This window comes from Tympanuchus pallidicinctus, unplaced genomic scaffold (assembly GCF_026119805.1).
Source record: "Tympanuchus pallidicinctus isolate F22 unplaced genomic scaffold, pur_lepc_1.0 scaffold1, whole genome shotgun sequence".
Lineage (NCBI taxonomy): Eukaryota > Metazoa > Chordata > Aves > Galliformes > Phasianidae > Tympanuchus > Tympanuchus pallidicinctus.
The window spans coordinates 58,494,338-58,515,384 of record NW_026294618.1 but is presented as its reverse complement, the minus strand read 5'-3'; the positions used below and the strand labels follow the sequence as shown (position 1 = coordinate 58,515,384).

The 21,047-nt window shown below is 35.3% G+C and overlaps 1 protein-coding gene across 11 annotated transcripts in view; it reads left to right on the top strand.

The window, feature by feature from the left end:
• Positions 1 to 21,047, top strand: part of ZDHHC14 (zinc finger DHHC-type palmitoyltransferase 14) — a 156,909-nt gene that overhangs the window by 110,527 nt on the left and 25,335 nt on the right. For 8 of the 11 annotated variants that reach the window (XM_052684843.1, XM_052684860.1, XM_052684786.1 and 5 more), the window contains 5 exons: positions 742 to 879; positions 4,667 to 4,715; positions 9,365 to 9,467; positions 11,048 to 11,157; positions 14,390 to 14,492. In XM_052684843.1, coding sequence (XP_052540803.1) covers positions 742 to 879; positions 4,667 to 4,715; positions 9,365 to 9,467; positions 11,048 to 11,157; positions 14,390 to 14,492 — 503 coding nt within the window. Of the gene's footprint in view, positions 1 to 741; positions 880 to 4,666; positions 4,716 to 9,364; positions 9,468 to 11,047; positions 11,158 to 14,389; positions 14,493 to 15,081; positions 20,015 to 21,047 lie in introns of those variants that run through there. The other 3 variants (XM_052684850.1, XM_052684818.1, XM_052684827.1) reach the window with 3 other exon arrangements.

Here is a 21,047-nt window from a genome sequence, read left to right as displayed (position 1 = left end):
TTTCTTTGGGACTCTGGTTACTGAACTGCTCTGGACTCTTCCTGTCCCATTAATGCTCTAATTTCTCAGGGAAATAAAGGGAGTGAGGTTGGTTTAGTGAAGTATCAGCAAATTTTACAAGGTTGTTTAAATCTTAATGCCTGGAAAATGGTTTGTGTGAATGATTTTACTGTTTTGAGTGGTTTTTCATGGCAGTATTTCCCACAGTTGTAAGTGGGAAAATAAGTGGTCTGGAATGGAAAATACATTGAGTAAAGTGATAAAAGAAAATGAGATTGTGAATATTTCGTTTTGCCTAATGGATGAGACGACACTGGGCATAAAAGTCAGATATGTGATCACGAGAGATGTAAATGCAAAAACTCAAATTCTGAGTGGAAACGTCACTGGAAGAAAATCTTGTTTTGGAAAAAGTGGAATTAATTTGGTACTGCTCCATCTAACAGTGGATAAATAAATGCAAGCTTATTGGTCTGACTGTGCAATTTACCAAACAATGCTGCAAGTTTAACAGGGGCTTTCCTCAGCCATGCTTGAATTTCTTTAAAAGCTGTAAGATTTCATTTTAAAGTTCTTTTTTCTTTTCTATTTTTTTCCCTCCTAAATAAGAGTTTCTCTGGGGATACTTAGCAAATGCCAGTTAAATCTTGAGTTTTAATGCAGTGTTCAGAGAGCTTTTTTTCCAAGTAAACAGCATTTTATTAATTGTTTTCCATTTTTTTCTTCTGCCTCTCATTTCAGAACGGTTTGATCACCACTGTCCCTGGGTAGGCAACTGTGTGGGGAAAAGAAACTACAGATTTTTTTATATGTTTATTTTATCTCTGTCCTTTCTGACAGTCTTTATATTTGCATTCGTTATCACCCACGTCATTCTTCGTAAGTATGCTGGTGAAATCAGATTACGTATGTAGCCATTTGCTTGAGTTTTTTACTTTTAATTTAATCTTTTAATCATTCAGGGTTTATTTATTTATTTATTTGCCTTTTCTCTAAAGCTTCACAACCCTCAGCAACTCCCATTCTGGTCTCCAGCAGACCCTGGTCATGGTAGTCATTGACTTAACATTGATTTTTCCTTAATACGGTGTTAATTTTCTTGATTTTAATCATTTTGTAGACAGTTTATTGGAAAAGCAGCACACATGACCAAGTTAGTATCATTTTCCCAAAGAGCTTTTGTTCTTAGATCTGAGCTATTTTACACTTTTTTTTTGTTGGTTTCATCTTTCTTGACCCTATTTTTAACATGTTACTTTCATTTGCATAGACATTCTGCGAATGATTACTTTGTAATGTAGTGAATCAGATGAGATATAGGAACGTGAATATTCATAAGTTTGATTTTTATTTGTGTTCTAGATTGGGTTTAAAGATAGGATATTTTCAAGACTTCTGGGTGATGGGTGTTATTTTTGTTGGTTTTTGTTCCTCTGTGCATACAACAAATTGAGTTAACTCCTATGTGACAATAACCCAATTTGCACTGATAAGTTATGAGTTATCTTTAAAGAATTTCTGTATATTTTGGGAGTTCTAGATCCATTCTCATTAGGAAACTTAAAAGTTTTGCTAATTACATAGGATAGTGCTTTGAGCAGTACTTCTTCAGTCATTTTGAAATGTTTGGGTTTTTTTAATTTCTTTATATTCTTTATTGCAAAGGAAGCCTGATAGAAATAATTGTAGTTTATAGTTCTTTTATAAAGCTAATTTGATAATGGTGATATTTAGAGAATGTTTTACTGGAAAATATGCCAGATAGTTTTCAATTTCCTTACTTACACTGTGCTGAGATGAAAGTTTGAAAAACAAACTCCTGCTCTTATTCCTGATTCATTAAAGAGTGGTAAAAGTACTGAGTGGCTGTCTGAGATGTAGCATTAGATCCAGAGGCACTGACTTTGGGGAGTCTGGATCAAGTTGTTCTCACTGCCAGACAAAGCATTTTTAATATCAGTTGAAAGAGCAGAGAAAAGACATCCATGTTGGTTTAAAAGGGAAAAGTTACTACTGGAAAGAAAACATTTTCCTCTAATATTCAAATCCTGGCATACGTGAGCATATACATGCGCAGAAGACAGCAGCTCATTTTCTGCCATCTCAGTCTGTTAGAATTCAGTAGTTAAAAATGTGATTGGTCTGACAATGTAAAGCTACTTTTGAAGCTAACCTATCTTTATTTCCCAAAGACAGCAAAGCTTTTTTGCAGATTTCAGTGTGTGAATTACCAGTATTATGCTAGTATTTCAACATTTGTGTCAAGTGGATTTATCCAGTAGATTTTAACTTCACAGTGTCCATATCAAATTCTGTGTGAATTAGACAAGGATCAGAGAAATTATTTGTGCCTCCATGTGGCTGAGAAACACTACAGCTTTGTGTAGGTGTTACAGATAATGTACAGTAAAATTCTAAATGCTGACTTGCCTAAGTGAACCAGCTGTAAAACATTTTCTCACCGTGAAGTTTTATCTGCCTTGGATGAGATAGGAAAAACCTCCATAATTCTAAAGACTGATCCTCAAAGGCAATGGAAGTAGGTATGAGCTGTGAGTACTTACTTGATGTTTTACTATATTTAAGCTTCAAGTTCAGCTTTCAAATTTAAGATTTTCTTTGCTGTATCCAGAAAGAAGTTCTTCACAAATGTAGCCCCTGAACTCTTTGCCTACCATGCTTCAGAAACTCTCCTGTTCATCTTCCTAATAGCAATCAACCGTGTGCTGTCTAGCAGTTATAGTCCTTGAGCTGATGCACAACATTAAGCAGGAGGCTCAGTTGCTTAATCTGAATCTCTGCAGTTTGCACAAAGTGATTTGGTAACACACTGTTAACTTAACTCACATTCAGTTGGCTTGGATAAAGTCTTGAAACCTGGGGCTGCTTTTTTCTGCAGTGTTTCAAAGGTCATTCATAGATATTTCCACATGTCCTGGCCAAATCCTGGATTCCAGAGAAAATCGTGCTGACTTTAGTCAAATCCTGTTCTTAGCCTCTTCCAAAGATGATTCTTGCAGGATTACTGTCCCATCAGCAACACTTCATCCTGAATTATTTTGAGTACCTTCTGACAGTAACCTTTTAAGAAGGAACCGAGACGTTTATTAGCAGCTTGGAGGCATTTATGTTTTTTTTTAATAAGTAAATATTTATTTAATAGTTCATCCTGATAGGAATGGGGAAGTTCCTTCTCTAACTTTGTTGGTTACATAGGAAACAATTTTATTCTAAAATCACTTTATACAAATTCATTTTTAATGTATCTTACAAGCTGCCATTTTTCTAATTTTTGGTGAACCTAAGTGATGATTAGAAATGAGATGCAGCAAACTTCTTATTTTCTTATGGCCTTATTTTTGAGACCTCCCTTTCAAATGTTTCCCTTCCAGGATTAGGAATCTTTGCACAGAGTATTAAATATGATAAACTGACTTTATCAGTCAGATAGTTGAAAGATATATCCTGCAAGATTTTCTTCCATCTCCCCAAGTGTTTCAGTACTAGTATCCATCTACAGATTTTTTTCAACTGTTTGAGTTACTACTATTTCAGGAGTATGTTGCAGTAAGTAACCTTTCTCTTCTGATACACTGGGAACAGCTTGGAAGAGTGTGAGCAGCAGTAGGGAATAGAGATCACATTTACCTGCTGCCATTGCCATTAAGGATCTTAAAAACAGTAAGAACATAGTGGGATGTTCCAATAGCCTTGTGCCTTAAGGTTAAGGCTAAGGCTATGAGCCTGAAAAGGCTCAGAGACACAAGGTAAGTAACTTTGCCTTTTTAATGGTGAACAGTAAAATTGGCCACACAGATCTCGAGAGACAGTGTGTATAAATATCCACACACTGACATTTCTCATTTGTTGAAAAGTTATCTTAATCAGGATTTTTCTGTTTTCAGACCTGCAGATGGATTTAGCTGAAAGGAAAATTTCAATCTGATGCATTTAAAAAATTTAAATTGCACAGTAAAATGCAAAAAGAATGTGTCTTATGTGATGCTGTTTCTACAGACTAATTCATTTTTGTGTATTTAGTTTCATATTTATCAGCCAGTTGTCAAATTGCCCTATTTGGTGAATATCTAATGATTATAGAGCTGAAGTGGATGCCTCTCCATCTGTAGTTCATTTGTGTGTTCAGTTCCGGAGCTCCTTTGGCTGGTAGATATTCTCTTGTTTTCCCAGAGGCAATTAGCATCTATTAGAAAAACCTTCTATGCAGGTGCAGTAGGAAGAGGATTAAAGTCTGGACAACTTTGTTTCCAGAATAAAGTGAGAATTGGTGTTTATGATGTAAATTTTCCAAGTCAAGAAGTTGCTTTTTGAAAACAATATTTCGAAAGAAAGAAGTAGGTTACATTTTTTTTTTTTTTTTTTAAGATATTAGGTCTGAAAAGAACAGTGAGAAATCTTGTTCAAGGGAAAGTATGCATGCATCAATTTGGTATTACTGAGAAAATATCCTGCAGATGTTATCCTGATAATATAACCTGAGGTTTTTTTTCTGATGTTGCTGCTAAGTAACATAATCTCAGATTCATATTAGTAAGCTTTATCCTATGATTATTTGATTGCTCTTCAAATACTGTGTGCACCATGGTGAAAACAGCCTTTAGTCTGCTTTCTTATTGAATTGATAATTTGGGTTCTGTTCCTACAGGTTCTCAACAAGCAGGGTTCCTCAATGCCCTGAAGGACAGTCCTGCAAGATATCCTTTCACTGAAAAAAGTTTTAGATCTTACAGTAACATCTGAGATGTGTATCTGTGTTCTTGTTTTTGTTGGTTATGCATAGTTGGGATTTTATCAGCTAATCATTTCATCACTTCCTGCACTACAGGATTTCTCGCCGCATATTGGAAGTAGGAAAGGAACTAGCCAGTTTGGTTTGTTTGGTTTTTGATTCATCATCTTTTGCAAGTAGTACTCTTAACAAAGCTCTGTAGTTCTCATGTGTGACAGAAATTCACTCAATTTATATGTGATGCAATTCGTGATTACACCTTGCACTGTTCCCATGCTGTGGTTTCATTTAAAATCTTGAACAATCTTCTGCTCTCACAATAGAAATGATGTGAAATGGCCAATTTTTGTCAGGATAGAAAAAACACATTGTGAAACAGCTGAAGTCATAATCTGTCCCTGAAGAGTTCAGTTCCTAGAAATATTCTTACATCAACATGCTCTTTTTTTAGATAAGTATTTTCAAGTGTCAACTTCAGTTAAGATATATAAAAATATACATATGAATACAGGGGGGTCTGCTATTCTGTAAATGTTCTTTTTACCACTTCAGGTAAGCTTCCTGTATATTTTCTACTCAGTGAGAATGGAAAAAGCTTTCTGATCCTACCTCAAAGCAGCTAATGGGGTAAAGTGGGAAGCTGGCAAAAGTTCTCTAGTTTCTTTCTTATATTTCTGTATAGAGACTCAAGTTTCTCACTTGTTATGTATATATTTTGATTGATTCATGTCAGGATAAGCAGTTTGTACCACTGACAAAGGTACTGTGAAAATATTTCCCATACCTGTGTCAAGGAAACCTCTTCTGGCCATTGTGCATCATACAGTTTGCTCTTTTTTGACAGTAGATTAAAAAGCAAAAACTCCCTGTGTGCTCAGCAGTTATTCATAACTATATACAAAGCAGAGTACTCTTTCCTGGTCGTTTTTCCAAGTGTTAAATTATCCATACTCTGCAAATACAGTTGTCTGTAACGTATGCTAATCACATAGAGCCACTGAGCTGCAAACTCTTTTTTAAGCAAAACCACTGTTCAGATTTTCTTTTTATACAAATAATTTTACAAATCACAAACAAACTATTCTGAATAGCACAATAGTAGTTTCCAAACAAAACTATTATAATTACTCCTCACAAAAGATTATTTGAATTTATTTTTTTTCAAACCGAGAACAGTTTTCAATTGTCCTTAAATTAGAATCTAATTGACTACGCATTTGAGAATCCCTGTACAGGAACAATGGGCTTCTCATTCATAATTTGCAGTAAGACTAGTGCCAATTTGAGGGGTTCTGTCATGGGAATACCCTGGTTTGATAGTGACATGTTGGACAATTTGAAAGCTTGGTTACAATTCACAATAAAGAATGTCTGAATAGCTGGGTGTTGCATCGTGTAGGCCGGTCTGTTCAGGCACAGGCAACATTGCTTTGTTATTGCTATGTCTATACTGCTAACGAATTTATGTGAGATACCTGATTATGTTAATATGTTATACTTTACTGAAAAAAGATATTTTTTTTGTATGTTTTGTATTCAACCTAGCATAATTCCAGCTGCTCTAGAGAACTTTTTGGATCTCAATTTGGGGAACTGAAGGAAGCTTTTTTTGCATTTTCACTCTGGGGAGTGTAATCATAGCAAGAAACATCCTGTTACTGATGTGCTCAGTTATCTGATGAGGTTGCAGAGTGCTTCCCTTTGTTTCAGGCCTTTACTCACCTGGTGGTTCTTCCTTTTGATGCGCAGAATTCACCGAGCAGTGCTCATCACCTGTACAATCTTTAGTATTTCAGGCCTCTCAAAGCCCAGTTACGTTCACGTGGGTTGTGCCTAATGTTTTCAGCTTGTTTTACACCTTCTGACCCCCCTGTTAACAACAGTCTACTTTCATATCCATTCTTACATATTCTTCTTGTGTTAGCTATGGCTGTTACACAACCAGTTGACACTAATATTCTGTCTTGTGTTGGTGTGACTCTCCCCATGGCTTGAGGAGATAACAGCAGTTAGAACACGCTGCTCAGCAATGCACTTTGGAATTTGTCTGCTGTTGAAGCAGATTGAGTCATGAAGCTGGCTTTTTAGCCACTTTAAAGTTATACAGGCAATTTATGTTTCTCAGTTGATTTTGTCAGAGCAGACCTGCAAAATCCTGTTAACTGATGTTAGAATATTTCATTACAATTACTTATGTCTATCCATGCTTTTTCAAGCCCATGTCTCTGTGTAATGGGGAGCTGTCATTTTTCTCTTCTATTGATAGGTTCAATGATAAGGGTGTTGTTTGTATCTTTGAAGGCTGTGTCCTTGTTCTGGAATATTTTGAGTTACTGTTGTCTTGGAAACTGACTTCTCTAAAGGTTAGCATACAGTTAGTATACAGATTATTTTTATCCCGTTCTTTTCCAATTGTTGTCTTCCTGATTTATTCTATTTTTCTAAGATCCGAAGCCTTTTCTGCTTTTGATTCATGCATCCTAAAAAAAATTACTGTTGAGATGTTGCAGAAAATAGCATTCTATGGCTATTCTATGTAAATGAAACTAAATATAAATTAAAAAAACTATAAACAGGAAGCCGTCTATAGAAAGCTGCATTTTTTTACTTGAGTGTATAGACTTTAGAAGCAGCTTTGTTGTCTTATTGTTGAGATGGTGACTCCTTTAGAATTAAAGGAATTATATAAACTGCAGTAACTGTGTGACACTGGATGCTGGCTGACTTTCCTAGAGACCAACCTCCAGTAGTTTGAAATCAAATAAAGGAGTAAGATACATATGATTAGAAATTAGTCCAATAATGTAGCCTGTATTTTAATGTTTATGCTAAACTTAGCAAATTCTATGCTTCTTGTCTACACTGCTCCCACTGCAAGAAATTGAAAACATGACGGTTACTCTTGCACTGAAAAAAACACTCAGTTTATGCAGTGTAAACTAAATCAAGGTTGAGACAATTCATTGATTCATTAATGACATTAATTAGCCAGCAATCAATGAACTATATTGAGGATCAGTACCAGTAATAGAAAGGATAAACACCAACATCTAACGTTTAAGAAATGTTGTGTGGATGCTCTACCAGTTCTTGGCAGTTGCTCGCAGGGTGACTTCTGCCTGCATCAAACCAAGCTTTGCTGCTCTTCTTCAAGAACTTTTCTGCCATTTTTTGCAATTCTCATTTATTCAGACTGATGTTTCCTTCAAACAGTTCCTCAGCTACTGTTTAATAGCAGCACAATCATTTGGGGGTTAATAATATTTCCTCTTTAACATGATTAGTTTGGGGCTAATACTATACAGATCTGAGAACTTCAGTATCCCCCAGCTATCTAAGCCTAGCCTAACTAAGGATGGGAGAGTTGGAGTTCTTTATGCTGCAGAAGAGAGGCTCTTACTGTGCTCGTTCAGTACCTGAAGGGAATCTGTATCAAAGATGAAGGGAGGAAAACAGATACCTATATTAATTTGAGACACCTGTAGTAACATGACATGGGGTAATGGTTTTAAGTTAGAGGAGGGTAGATTTATCATAAGATGACTTGGGTTGAAAAGGATCGGAACCCCCCTGCTATGCTGTCCAGAGTCACATCCAGCCTGGCCTTGAATGCCTCCAGGGATAGGGCATCCTCCTTAGGCAACCTGTTCCAGTGCATCACCAACCTCTGTGTGGAAAAACTTCCTCTTAATATCTAGCCTAAAACTCCCCTGTCTTAGTTTTAAACCGTTCCCCCTTGTCCTATCACTGTCCACCCTCATAAACAGTTGTTCTCCCTCTCGTTTATACACTCCTTTCAAATATTGGAAAGCTATAATGAGGTCTTTCTGTGATTCTGTTTTTGCTCAGGCATAACAGGAACTGTTTTCCAGGCTATTTTCCAAGGCTGGGTCATTTAGGCACCCTCACGGTAATAAAGTAGAATATACCCAGTTATTATATATCCAGAGAGATATATTTGAGAAGGCAAATGGATTTGTATTTCAATTTGGATTAATGCTCTTTGGTGCCAGCTTTGGGATCCCTTTCTGCATCATAGCTTCAGTAACAGAAGACAGACAAGACAATCCAACAGTTAACACACATAACTGAGAGGCAGTTTTCTAGTTAGTTGTGTGAGCACAGATCTAGATCCGTTCACCCTTGCTCAAGACACCTGTTGTACACTAAATATTTTTACAGATGTCTATTCAGTCTTTGTTATTCAACTAGCCATGGATAACCAATTTTGTGTTTCCCCAAACCCTTAGAACTGTTACTGTTATTTGTCACTGTACCTATCTTAATAGAAGTGGCAGCGTTTTCAGAGTGAACATGTAAATTCTAATTTCAGCAGTTGAGATCAGAGCCACTCAATAATTTTTGGCCTTTTTCAGTGCATAGACTCTGAAGTATTTTCTTGTCTTGATGATGTTACATAAACCATACAGCAAAGCATATGGACGGTAAGTTTAGTGTTTGTTGGGCCCTTTGAAGTAGCCTGAAGATCTCAATAGAGTCGTGGACTATAAGTTGATTACCCAGAATTTTGTAATTTTAACTATCTGTTATTAGATATGTTATCTGTTTGAGTTCTTTTTTTCATTTGCATGTATTTCCTTGACATTCAATTACTGTGCTGGAAGCTGTGGTGTGCTTTTTCTCCGTATGGTCCATTGTGGGCCTCTCAGGTTTTCACACGTATTTGATCAGCTCCAATCAAACAACAAATGAAGATGTAAGTTCATAGTTTCTACATACATACCATGTTTTTATATGGTAGTGAGATGATTAAAATTCATTGTGTGTTCTTTTCTGTAATTCTTCGACCAATCACAGGTGCATAGTTTTGTAAATGCCAAAGTAGGAAAAAAGGAATAAAATCGGTCACATTTTATTTGAAATGTCAGAAGAGCTCTTTTGGACTGTAGCTGTGGCTTGAAGATGTTCTGCTTATAGTGTGTCCATTATGACTTACACCCACAGGATCTGTATATTGAAAAAGGAAAATACAGAAGAGAGAAGGCAAAGAAACAAGTATAATCATACATTTTAAATCAGTAGAAAATTTACCTGGAGTCCCAAATACCATTTGACTCAAAATATTACATGCTCCAAAATAAAAATTTTGGAGTATGATGAATTCTCAAAATAATTTTTTCACCTTTTATCATATTTTTTCTAGTTTCCTTGCCATTCTGAGATCTAGGACCTCTAGTGAAGAGTATGTCATTAACTCAAAAGTCAACTTTCTCATTTCTGCACGTGTTTTTTTGTTGTTTTGGTGTAAAGCTATATTTAACTGTGTAAAGACTTTTTGTGTCTTTTGCTAACTAACAAGTGAGAGATAGGAAATGAATGAAAGGAGAAAATAAAGCTAGATAGCTAATGTTAGAAAACATGTTGGAGTTTAGCAGATACTCTAACAAATTACTGCAATATTAAAATTATTGTGATTTTCTGTTGTACCTTTTTAATAGGTATTTTTTAATATAAAAGTAGTATCTTAGAGACTGTCAAATAAATGTTTGGTCATTAGTTAAGGCAGCAGTTACAATTATAAACTGGGAAAACTACATACAGAAGAGGAAAAACTTACTGCTTGGGCTTGGAATGTATGTCTGTAAGCATTCAAACACGAAGGCCTCACATCTCTTTTGGATTGTTGAAAGTCAAACTGCAGGGAATTGCAGCAGTATAACACAAATTAAAGCACACATTTTCAGCTGAATACAGTAAGGCATTTATTTAGTCAGGCTCTCAAGCACCTCACAAGCAGCAAAATAAGGTCGCCTAAAAAAAACCCCATAGTATGGGATAAAAGACAATAATGACTGCAATTGCTTTAATGACTACAATTGCCTCATAATATTTTAGAACCATTTGTGGGCTTTAAGGGAAAATAGTGCTGTGTGGACAGCTTGGAAGTTGCCCAAGAGTATGGGAAACAAGTGCTTTATTGCTGGCTATAATGGTATATGGCAATTGAACCTCTTCTATGGAACAGGCTGTAATACCTGTAAAATTTAGCTTTGACCATCATGCAAAAAAATGTTTAGAGCTCATATTCCTACTGTGATTATATTTGTCCTTTGAGATTTTTGACTGTCTAAATCTATGGAGGCAGAGCTTGTGCTTACATGTAACTTTGTAGTTTCCAGCTTTCATAATAGCCCAACGCTGTTAGGGAAGTGCAGTCTTGGGATTTCTCTGGTCTGCTTCTGTGAGCAGCATGCTGCTGTTTTGGGAACCCTTAATTTGCCTCAGTCATTTTCTGTATTGTATTACATCTGATGCAACTTGTTCTTATCTCTTCAGATTAAAGGATCATGGTCAAATAAAAGAGGTAAAGAAAACTATAATCCATACAGTTATGGCAACATCTTTACTAATTGCTGTGCTGCACTCTGTGGGCCCCTCTCTCCAAGGTAAGAGCATCAAAAGTATTGTTAGTGCAAGCGAAAGCACAATGATGATTGATTGGAAAAATATTCTTTCAGATTTCTGGAGTTTACTCAACAAATAATGTTTCTTTTTGCTGTCCTTTAAAAGCATTAATTGAATAGCAAGTTGGTAAACTGTGGTTAAACTGAGTTAATGATTGTGTATAGTGATTGGATCCTATAAAATATGTGGATTTAAGGTTGATTTCTGAAATTAAAATAGAATTATTATTTGTTCTTTGTTAAAAACTGCTGGCAGTTAATAATTCTTTGTAATTAAGTGTTGCATGATGAGCTATTGGAAGTTAAATAAACTCTTACAAATCTAACGCATGTGACATGAGTCTCTGAGAGAGATGTATCTTGGTCTTTGATTCTGTAGCTAGTATGGTAATTATTTATTTTGTCTCTAAACTCTTTTATTTAAATGGATAATAACTTTTCTTAACTTATGCTACTTTTAGCATATACAAGATCAGGACAATCTTGGTTCCCTTATGCAGAAATAATTCTAGAAAATCTTTCTGGTTTAATTTCTAACACATATTTCATTTTACAATTCTGCAATATTCTTATTGTCAGAGTTAGATACCGTTCTTTATCTTGATTTAATATGAGACGGAGCTAAGACTAGAGAAAGAATAACTGGCAGCAAGAAGGTCACCACTGTCATCTAATTTCAGTGCCCGGTGATCAGATAGCTGGTCTAATGCGTGTACAGTAGAGGCCCATTTCCCCAGTATGAGATGACTTTCATCTTGTAGATTTTGTGGCGATACTTTTTGGTTGTAGCTTGTTTGCTTTGCTTGAAATGAGGTAAGACCTGAATCTGAACTACTGAGAAAAGAGGAAATGAATTGATAGTTCAGTGGCTCAGGTGCATCTTTGAACGTGACGTCTCTGTCTTTGCTCTTATGAATACCAGAAGCTCTTCCTCAGAACGTTAGGAGGTCAGCAGGAGAGGCTGGCATCTTTTCCAATGAATGAGATAACTGAGTTATGATTTCTTTGTTCTAGGTTAACACTGTAATTCCTGTGTGGGAAAGAGTAATCCTGCATTTGCTTCTTGACTCTGGTGATCGTGCCTTAGGCCAACCCTTTAATCCTGCTGTTCTGTTTGACATAGAAAAATTTGATGCCTTGCTTCCAAATCTTTTGTTTGATCCTATGTGGAAATAAGTACTAAAGCCATACAAAAATCTCTTACTATTTGAAATAACTATTTAGATGGATACAATTAGCCTCACGTGATAGACCAAACTGGCGTTGACTCTTGTGTTTTCACAGAGTTTGTACATTTTTTCCCTGAATTCCATGCACTAATGTAATTTATTTAGATGCTGAAGTACATGCAGAGTTTCTGCAGGGAAGTAGTTTGTGACTGATCAAAAATTTCACTCACTTCACAATGTAACTTACGGCATTGCATTTTTTGTACTTTCTTCCTGGTCTGAAATCAAACAAAGAGTCTAACATATGTTTCAGAACAAAATTTCTCTGAAATATTTCATCTCAGCTACGACCCAAGTCACTAGATATTCAGATGTAATTTTCCTTAAATTCCAGTAAAGATGCCTTACTAGCAATTGCAACTTAAAATTCAAAATGGAATGTAGAATAAGGTAATAATTTAAACTTTTCCACTGCCATTAAAGATAATGTTTCTCATTTAAAACTCAGAGAATTCAGAATACACTTCACATATCCTGAACAGTAACTTTCAAACCTTAATTTGAATCATAGTTGTCAGCATAGGTCTAACTAGAGTTCTGACATAATAAGTCATACGCTATTTTGAATCAGCTGATTTTTGAAGGAGTGCTTTCCACAAGGCAGATTTTAATTTCAGATGGATTTCTAAGTGTTGTGAGTGTACTTTAAAAATCTGTTCTGCAGAGCTTTGTGAGGAGATCTTAAACTGTTTTATGAGTGGTGAAAGCATCATTGACTTTTGAGAGGGGAAATGCCTTAGCTATTTCTATGCATGTGCTTATCTTTCAAAATTGAGGCTATCTTGACTTAGGGATGATTTGGAAGTTCTATAAGTCAGCAAATAGAACTAGTTCCATGCTGACTTTAGCTCTTAGGTTTTTTAAGGCATTCCTGTCTTTTAGCAGCAGGATCTAAAATACCTATGGTTAAAATTTGTAATCCTGTGGGATTGTTTTGTTGTTGTTGTTTTCTGGTGGAGGCCAGGAGGAAATTAATTTTATTTAGCATTCTTGACCGATCAAACTTGTAGCTTTCCAGATGGGAAGCAACACTGTTGATGTCACAGAAAAATAACATTTTCATCTAAGACTTTGAAAGAAAAACTGTGAAAATGTAATTGAAAATGTAATTGAAACTAATTTAAAAACAAACAACAGCAAAAAAGAATGAATTGAAGCATAAGCTGTTGAAAAGTTCTTGTTTTGTATGGAAGTAATTAGCTAATGTTCATGTAGATTACTGTATTACAGTCTTTATATTCACCTTTTTGTATGATTATTAACTAGCAGAACTGAAGTAGGGAATGAGTTCTCAAACTGGGGGTAAAATTAAATATGGAATTTCAGCAAAATCTTTAACTGCATCAGGTGATTCCAGTTATTGTTCTTTAAAGTCTTATGTATGATTTTATTTATTTCTATAATTTCCCACAAAACATTTTTTCTTAACGTATTTTTGTAAATACATCACTTTGATAAGAATAGTAGAACACTGAGCAGTTAACAGGTAGCTGTCATGAAGCAGCTGGGAAGTAAGTTGTCTAAACAAAAGCTTATCTTTCTAAATTTTATTATTAGCTTTTAGGAAATGAGTATTTCTGGAGTCTAACTTTTAATTTAAAGGTGTAAAAACAAAAGAACAAAAGATCCTTTGAAATAGACTCTGATTCAGAGCTTGCTGGTTAGTTTGTAATTTGTTTTCACACCTGTAGTTTAATATGCATATTTTCAAAGTACAGCTTCTAAGTCTTTTGTCCCTGTTAAGCCTCCAGAGAAGTAGCCGTACAAATAACTGTATGGAAGGTATTACAAGGAAGCAGTAACTTTGCAGATAGTTAGAAATGAAGTCTTGCACTTATTCAGTTGATTAAAAGGTGACATTTGAAGATATTGGTAATATATTAATGTCTGTGGGCTGCTGTAAGATTTCTCTTTTGTTTAGAGGAGGTAATTAGTGAACAAGAGTTGTTCTAACTCTCTTTTTCTTTATTTTGATTATTCCATAGCTTAATTGACAGAAGAGGATTTATACAACCAGATACGCCACAATTAGCAGGACCATCAAATGGCATTACTATGTATGGGGCCACACAATCTCAGAGCAACATGGTAGGAATCATCCCATAGTGTTGTTCATCAAGATTCCTGTGAATGTTTTCCTTCTCCACTTTCATGTGAACTAATCAAGTAATAACTAACGGGATACAGCTGACACTGGGTGGAATGACTTCTTTATTAACAGTAAAGAAAGAAGAACATTGTAATGTGTGTTTTGCATAGTGTGATAGTTAATGCTCCCGGATTTTGAAAAAGAGAGGCTTTTCTTGCTGTTGCTTTTTTGAGTATACTGGTGTTTGGACTTGTGCTCTTGATATGTGCTATGTTTTGAACTGGAATATTCAAGTATTGTAGACTTGCTCTGGTTCATTGGTTTCCAGCTGACTGTTATTTGGTGTAGCACTTTCTGTGTATTTGTTTCCTTCTTTGCTTGTATGCTGCAGTTTTGCATAGACTAATATGTTTTAAAAAGCAAAGATGAACAAAGGAGTTTCTAAAGGACAAGTATAACGAAGGAAGAGCAGGAGGACAGTGAGCTTTCAATGAACAAAATATGGCAACTGGATTGCTGCAACAAAACTTTAAAACATTTTGAAACTGTGCCAATAGTTCTTGCTTTTTTTTTTTTTTTTGCTGGTAGCAATTACTATCGTAATGGAAGATAAGATTTCCAGTGCCAAGAAGAAGAGAATAACTCAGAGATCTTTTTCCAAAGGCAAGCATCTTACCTATGTGCCTGTTTTTGAGTTGTTTTCCACATATCTTGAATTTTAAGATTTTGTCAAAGAAGCCGTGAGTTATGTACTCTGCCAACAAAGAGAAGGCCACAAAGCCTTCCAATGTGACTCTTTCCAAACAAATTAGTTCCAGCATTGCTAATAAACTGATATAAAATTATTGCTCCAGTTCCTATGCTTTTTCTACTTATTAAGTGAAGGATTCATTGTTTTCCTTTATGAAGAAGTGTATTAGAATCATAGTCTGAATTCTTTGTGAGATTCAGTTGTACAGAACAAGGTAGTGCTCTGTGGAAATTTTACTCAAAAAAATTTAACCCTTAAAAGGAGTTGTTGTCACAGGAGGGTAAAGAAAGCAAAACTCAAGATAGCCCAAGTTCTTTCAGGGACTGCCTGAACTTTCTGACTTTGTGAAGGTGTTTCTTATTTATGATCATAAGCCCTGAATAGGTTCTTTACATTAAACTTTGTTAACCTTATAGGAATTGAAGTCACGTTGTAAGAAGGCATTGTATGAGTTATTAATGAGCAAATCTTGTACTAGTTTGATTGAAGATTGACCAAATTTGTCTGCAGAAATGGAGATACCTGTTATACTCTTACTTTAAGTCAAGCAGGTAGCTGTTATGATTTTAGAGTGTAATACTTGTAAATACACAAGTGCATTTCTTCAAGGATTTGAACTCCTTACGTCCTAGCACATTGCATTATCTGAGCCAGGACAGGTTTAAGTTCTTCAGCAGTTACCAAAGTAACTTTGAAATGTACTGCTTTCATTCCTGAAAACGATCTCACAGAAGAAGTTTTAAATATGTATTGGGGTCATATTGTATATGGAGGAATCTCTTTGAGACACTGATGCCATTTTATCTCAGGGTATTATTCCTGGTCTGTATCCAAGACCGGTTGGATTCTAGTGGCAGCTGGCTGTTAGCATTACAATTCCTCTAGTGTACTGCTGCGAGCTTTTAAAGATCTGCTTAGTTTCCTTGTCTCTCTATCACTGTGTTCTCTTCCCTATTCATAATCTTCTTTCCTGAATTGTTTGGGGTATAGGAAATTATAAACTCATTTCCTACCTGCAGCAGTGCAGTGAGATACAACTTCTTAATTGTTCTTGTTTAATGTTTTGCTTTTACTGCGTTCTAAGGGAGTAGACTTTGAACCTATCTTTGTTCTTCTCTCTCCTATTTCTTATCTCACAAAGCATCAAACAACAAAACTAATTTTCCTAATTCAAAGATCTCATCCATGTATCGGACTCTTTAAAATAAATTCTGATTCACCTTACTACTTGCTTAGTTGCCTTCAGCCATTCTAATTGGCTTCAAGATTTCCCATTGCTACTTAAATATGACTGGATTAATCAAGTAAAATGTCATCATTCTGTTAAAAATTTTTCCCATGAAGTGACTTGTAATGCTTTTCCCAGCTTTCCATAACCAGTCTCTCTCATCCCAGTATACAATCTTAGTTTCTTCAGAAGTTTGGGGGCAGCAGTGCTGTGAATGCCAACCATTCACTTGGTCTCCCAAAAAAGACTGCTGTAGTTTTTTTGAATGAAAGGCAGTGTATTTCACTTTATGGTAGAGGATAAACAAGGGACATGACATTCAATTTATTTTAGAGAAGGAATTGCTACAACATTCTCTAGAATTCCTTTTACTCAGAGTTCAGAAGTGGATGTCAGAATTTCCTTTGGAGATTGAAGTTTTCAATAGTTGACTGGCTCAAGCCCAACACTGCAGTGGATGTGGAACTGGAGAAGGAAAATCTTTGTGGAAGGAAAGTTTTTCTTTTTAACACTTGCTGACAAAGATTAGGCAATACATGGAATATTATTCTGCCTTCCCTTCTGAAATGTTGCATATCTCTTGGAAGTAAAGGCAGAGACCTACAGTGAAAAATGTGTTCTTAGAGCTGAGGCTGGAAGGTCTCAAAGAAGTGTTTTGAAGGGTGTATATCTGAAACTTCAGCTTGTATTAGTATACATTCAGAAAAGGAGAAATAAAGTGATATTCCTTGACTTAAAATTTAAATCACCAGGGGTAATTACGCTATGTTAGCAAGTTGACTGACTGTAGGAAATTAGTTATCAGAAGTCTGAAGAGTATTCTAGTACAGTTTTATAGCAAGACTCCTTTAATTTTTTTCAAGAATACATTACCTCTTATGTCTATATTGAATCTTAAGTTCTAGATATTATCTGCAATATAACAATATTATCCGCAATCTACAATCCACAGAATGTGCTAAAATGTCTCTTGCCAATTGATATTAAAGAAAAAATTTAATGAGTGTTTTCTGTCACGCTTTTACTCTCTTTTCCCTCATTCCATTCTCTCCCTCAAATCTTTTACCCATTGACTTTTGGCCCTTTGTAAATAGAATTATTTTGCCTCATCCAAATAGCCTCTGGTCATTTTAAAAATCTTTTTGATACTTCATGTTCTATTTTGCTTGCATTCATTCTAATGTATCTCCTAGCAGAGGTCATTGTTTCTGCATTTAAGTTTTAAAAAAAAAAAACATCAAATATCAATCTACATTTAAGCTTGCCAGACACTAATTTTCAATGCAATACCTTATCTCTTATTCAGGATACCATCTGTGGGGTGCTGTTTTTGTATTTAAATTTTTTTTTGTGATAATTTTTGCCTTTGAGACATGGAATATTTCATATAAGATCTGTTCTGGTTTTTTTATTGACTTTATTTGGCACGACCTCAGAAAGTCGGGGTTTGTTAAAAAAGTTTGTTGTTATCAGTGCTTCAAAGGCCCATACTACTATTTCTTTTAATTTTATTTTTTAGGTCTTTATATAAAAAGAGCTTTTTCTCCTGTTCTGTCCTTACTGGTTGCCTTATGTTAGTAAGATTTGAAGCTATAATCACTTTTCTGAAGGTCAGTACCACATATAATTTTATTTTCTGAAACATTCCTAGTGCTTTTGATCTCTTTTTCAATATAATTTTAAATTCATTAGCCAACTTCTTAATATTCTTATCCACATGACAGGCATGATTGCTTGGAGCTAATGATGTGTAGATCTAATATTTCCATAGTATTTCCCTATTAGCATTTTATTGCTAATTACTTTTACAAGATCTTCATTAGTTTCATTTGCCAAGTATTTCTCTTCTCATTCTAAAGAAGTGGAGGTTGTGTGAAATGCAGCATCTTAACCATTATGAAATCATTTCTTTGTAAGGTTTGCTTTCTTGTTACTATGGAAAAGTTCTTAATTCTTAAACCCATCAGCTACTATTACCTGAATCTGCTTTTCTGCAGTATTTAGCTTTATCATAAAAGCCTGAGTTGATTCTTGGGTTTTAATTCAGGGTCTTTTCCTTTTTAGTAGTCCATTGTAAAGAAATACAGAATCCATCTCACTCTATGCACTTTTTTTTTTTTTTTTTTCCTTGAAGAGGAACTTGCTGTGTTTATTTTTACTGTATGTCTTCAGAAATTCTCTACTGCCTTATTGAAGTGCTACATTTTACTTCTGTCTGCCTTTGTATCAGGACAGGTTCATTTTATAAAGAAATTCACTTATTATCCAGCATTATAGGTATCTATCAGTGCTCAGGTTATCCAGTGGTTGTTATCCAGACTCCCTTATATTCCATTCCCCGTTTCCTCACTGCAAGTTCAGTAGTTAAAGGGTTTATTTTCTCTTTTATTCTATTACAGTGCATGTGCAACTTAAGATTAACTTAAGAAACATGCAGCAAGTTCCCTCTTGAATGTTCACAGCAGTATTTCTACTACTGTTTTGCAAAAAGGATTCCAGCTGATCCAGGAAATGTTTACTCTGACTTGTCCCGTTGTTCTTTCCCCTTTGATTTTCATATTCTCATTATTAGAGGTAAATATTTCTACAATGACAATACGAAGATCAGCAAGGATTGGGGCGCCACTTTGCTCAGAGTTTTACAGATGTGTTCCCTGTAGTACAGTGATTTTTCATGGCCTCAGGCAGAACTTGGGGATCTTACCTAGTCAGCGTTTACTGCAGCCAAGCAGAGCAGTATCAGAGTGCACAGACAAGACTTCTTTCAGAGGTTTTGCTCCTGCACTTCCCCCACTATGTTCTAAGCATTCCTGAGCATTCAGTCCACAAGAAGAAGCTGTTAACTAGTCTTGAAGTAAAATCCCTGGAAGACTGGAGTAGGCGACCCTTTACGTCTGAGCTGTTTCTCTCCACTGACCACTCTGTTGCACTGCACTTCTTGTTAGTCAAGCTGTCCATTGTCTGCTGTGCTTGTGGCTCGGCTGCTGGACATACCATGATGCTGGCTGTGGAATCCTACAGCCCTTGTGAACAGTTACACAGCTCCATCTCTCCACTTTTGCTCATCTGTTATATCTATTTAGTATGATATTTCAGCATCTTTTCTGTTACTGCCTAGCACTGTCATTCAGTGTTGCCAGATGTCTGAACTTTCTGTTTGTACTTCATTCAGAGATGATGCTCAGATAATTCAACCTATTTTTCCTTCATCTTTGAGGACTGAAAAATTCTTTAATGTTACCAGCATTAGAACAATTTCAACCCAGTTAATTTTAAATTCAAAGTAATTTATCTCCACGTTGGCATTAGAAATGCAAAAACAACACTGCCATGTACAAGAGCTTCGTTAACATGTGTTTTATGTAGCTTAGGGAAAAAGCTGATTTTCTAGAGAAAATTAAGACTATTGTTTCAGGCAAAGTTGTTTGTATTTATTTGTGAAATAAACTCACTTTTAGATTGCGTCTAATTTGCTTTGGTTAGTGCTTTTAATGTAAAAAATAAAGTGATGGCTGAAATTTTCATGGGTATATATATTGAAATTCTGTACTTGTAGAATTTATTAAACGCCTTACCTTTGGAATATGCTGTTCTTCTGAAACAGTGGAAATCGCAAGTAGAAAATAAAATCAGTAGATCTGAAGTAAGAAGGTAATGGTGGAATAATTTCTACAGTAGTTTTTAACTATTTAGATTTCAGAGCTTGGCTTCTTTTTTTCTTTGGACTTAACAGCTGGTAGACCTTTGCCCATAGATTTCATTTAGTTAAGAACCATATCCTAAATCTGGGGGGAGGAAACATGCCAGCCCTATAAACAAATCTTTGGGGTTTTTTTTATTTTTTCTGATTTCTTTGTTTCTGATTTCTTTGTTTAGTTTACTATTAGTCTACTGGTATAGTATGTGCTGCTTCTATCATATGTTTTTGAGAGCTTCATTTAATCCATCTACCTAGTTGCTTTTGAAAGTTGATCACAGCCTTTTGTTGCACATGAGGTATTTTGTGATAATAGCTCATTTAAAAAAAATATAGAGGCGAAAAAAAATAAAGCCTGAAATTGTGTGTCTGAGTAAGATAAGAGGCTTTATGGAAGTCACAGGTGCACAGAAAATGAAGAGATAGGCAGTGCCTGAAAAAGTTCTACAGCATTCTGTTTAATGCTGCTTTGTCTTTCTGGTGTTGATTCAGTTGAGATGTGGTAGAGTTCAGTAAAAAGAAAATTAATTCAGACTGTACAAAGAGTTCAAGTAAATTACCTCCAGCTATTTTAAGACTGTGAACTTGTATTGCCTCAACATATTAAATAGTGATTTGCTTCTGAAGAACTGTGCTGAAGCTTCACTAAAGTAGTAAGTCAGTTGCTAAAATTGTTTGTTTTCTATGCAGTAGTTATAGGTGTTCCTTTATTTAACATGCTTTTTAGTTACTGTTTTTCAGATAGAATTTTCCAGGGATTTTGTTTGTCTTTTCTGAAGTTTGAAGAGCTGGGTAACAGATTTTTAAGGTCTGTGTAGGAAGGTTGGTTCAAGGGCTGTAGTTTCATTTAAACGAGCAGAATTGCATAACAGCATATT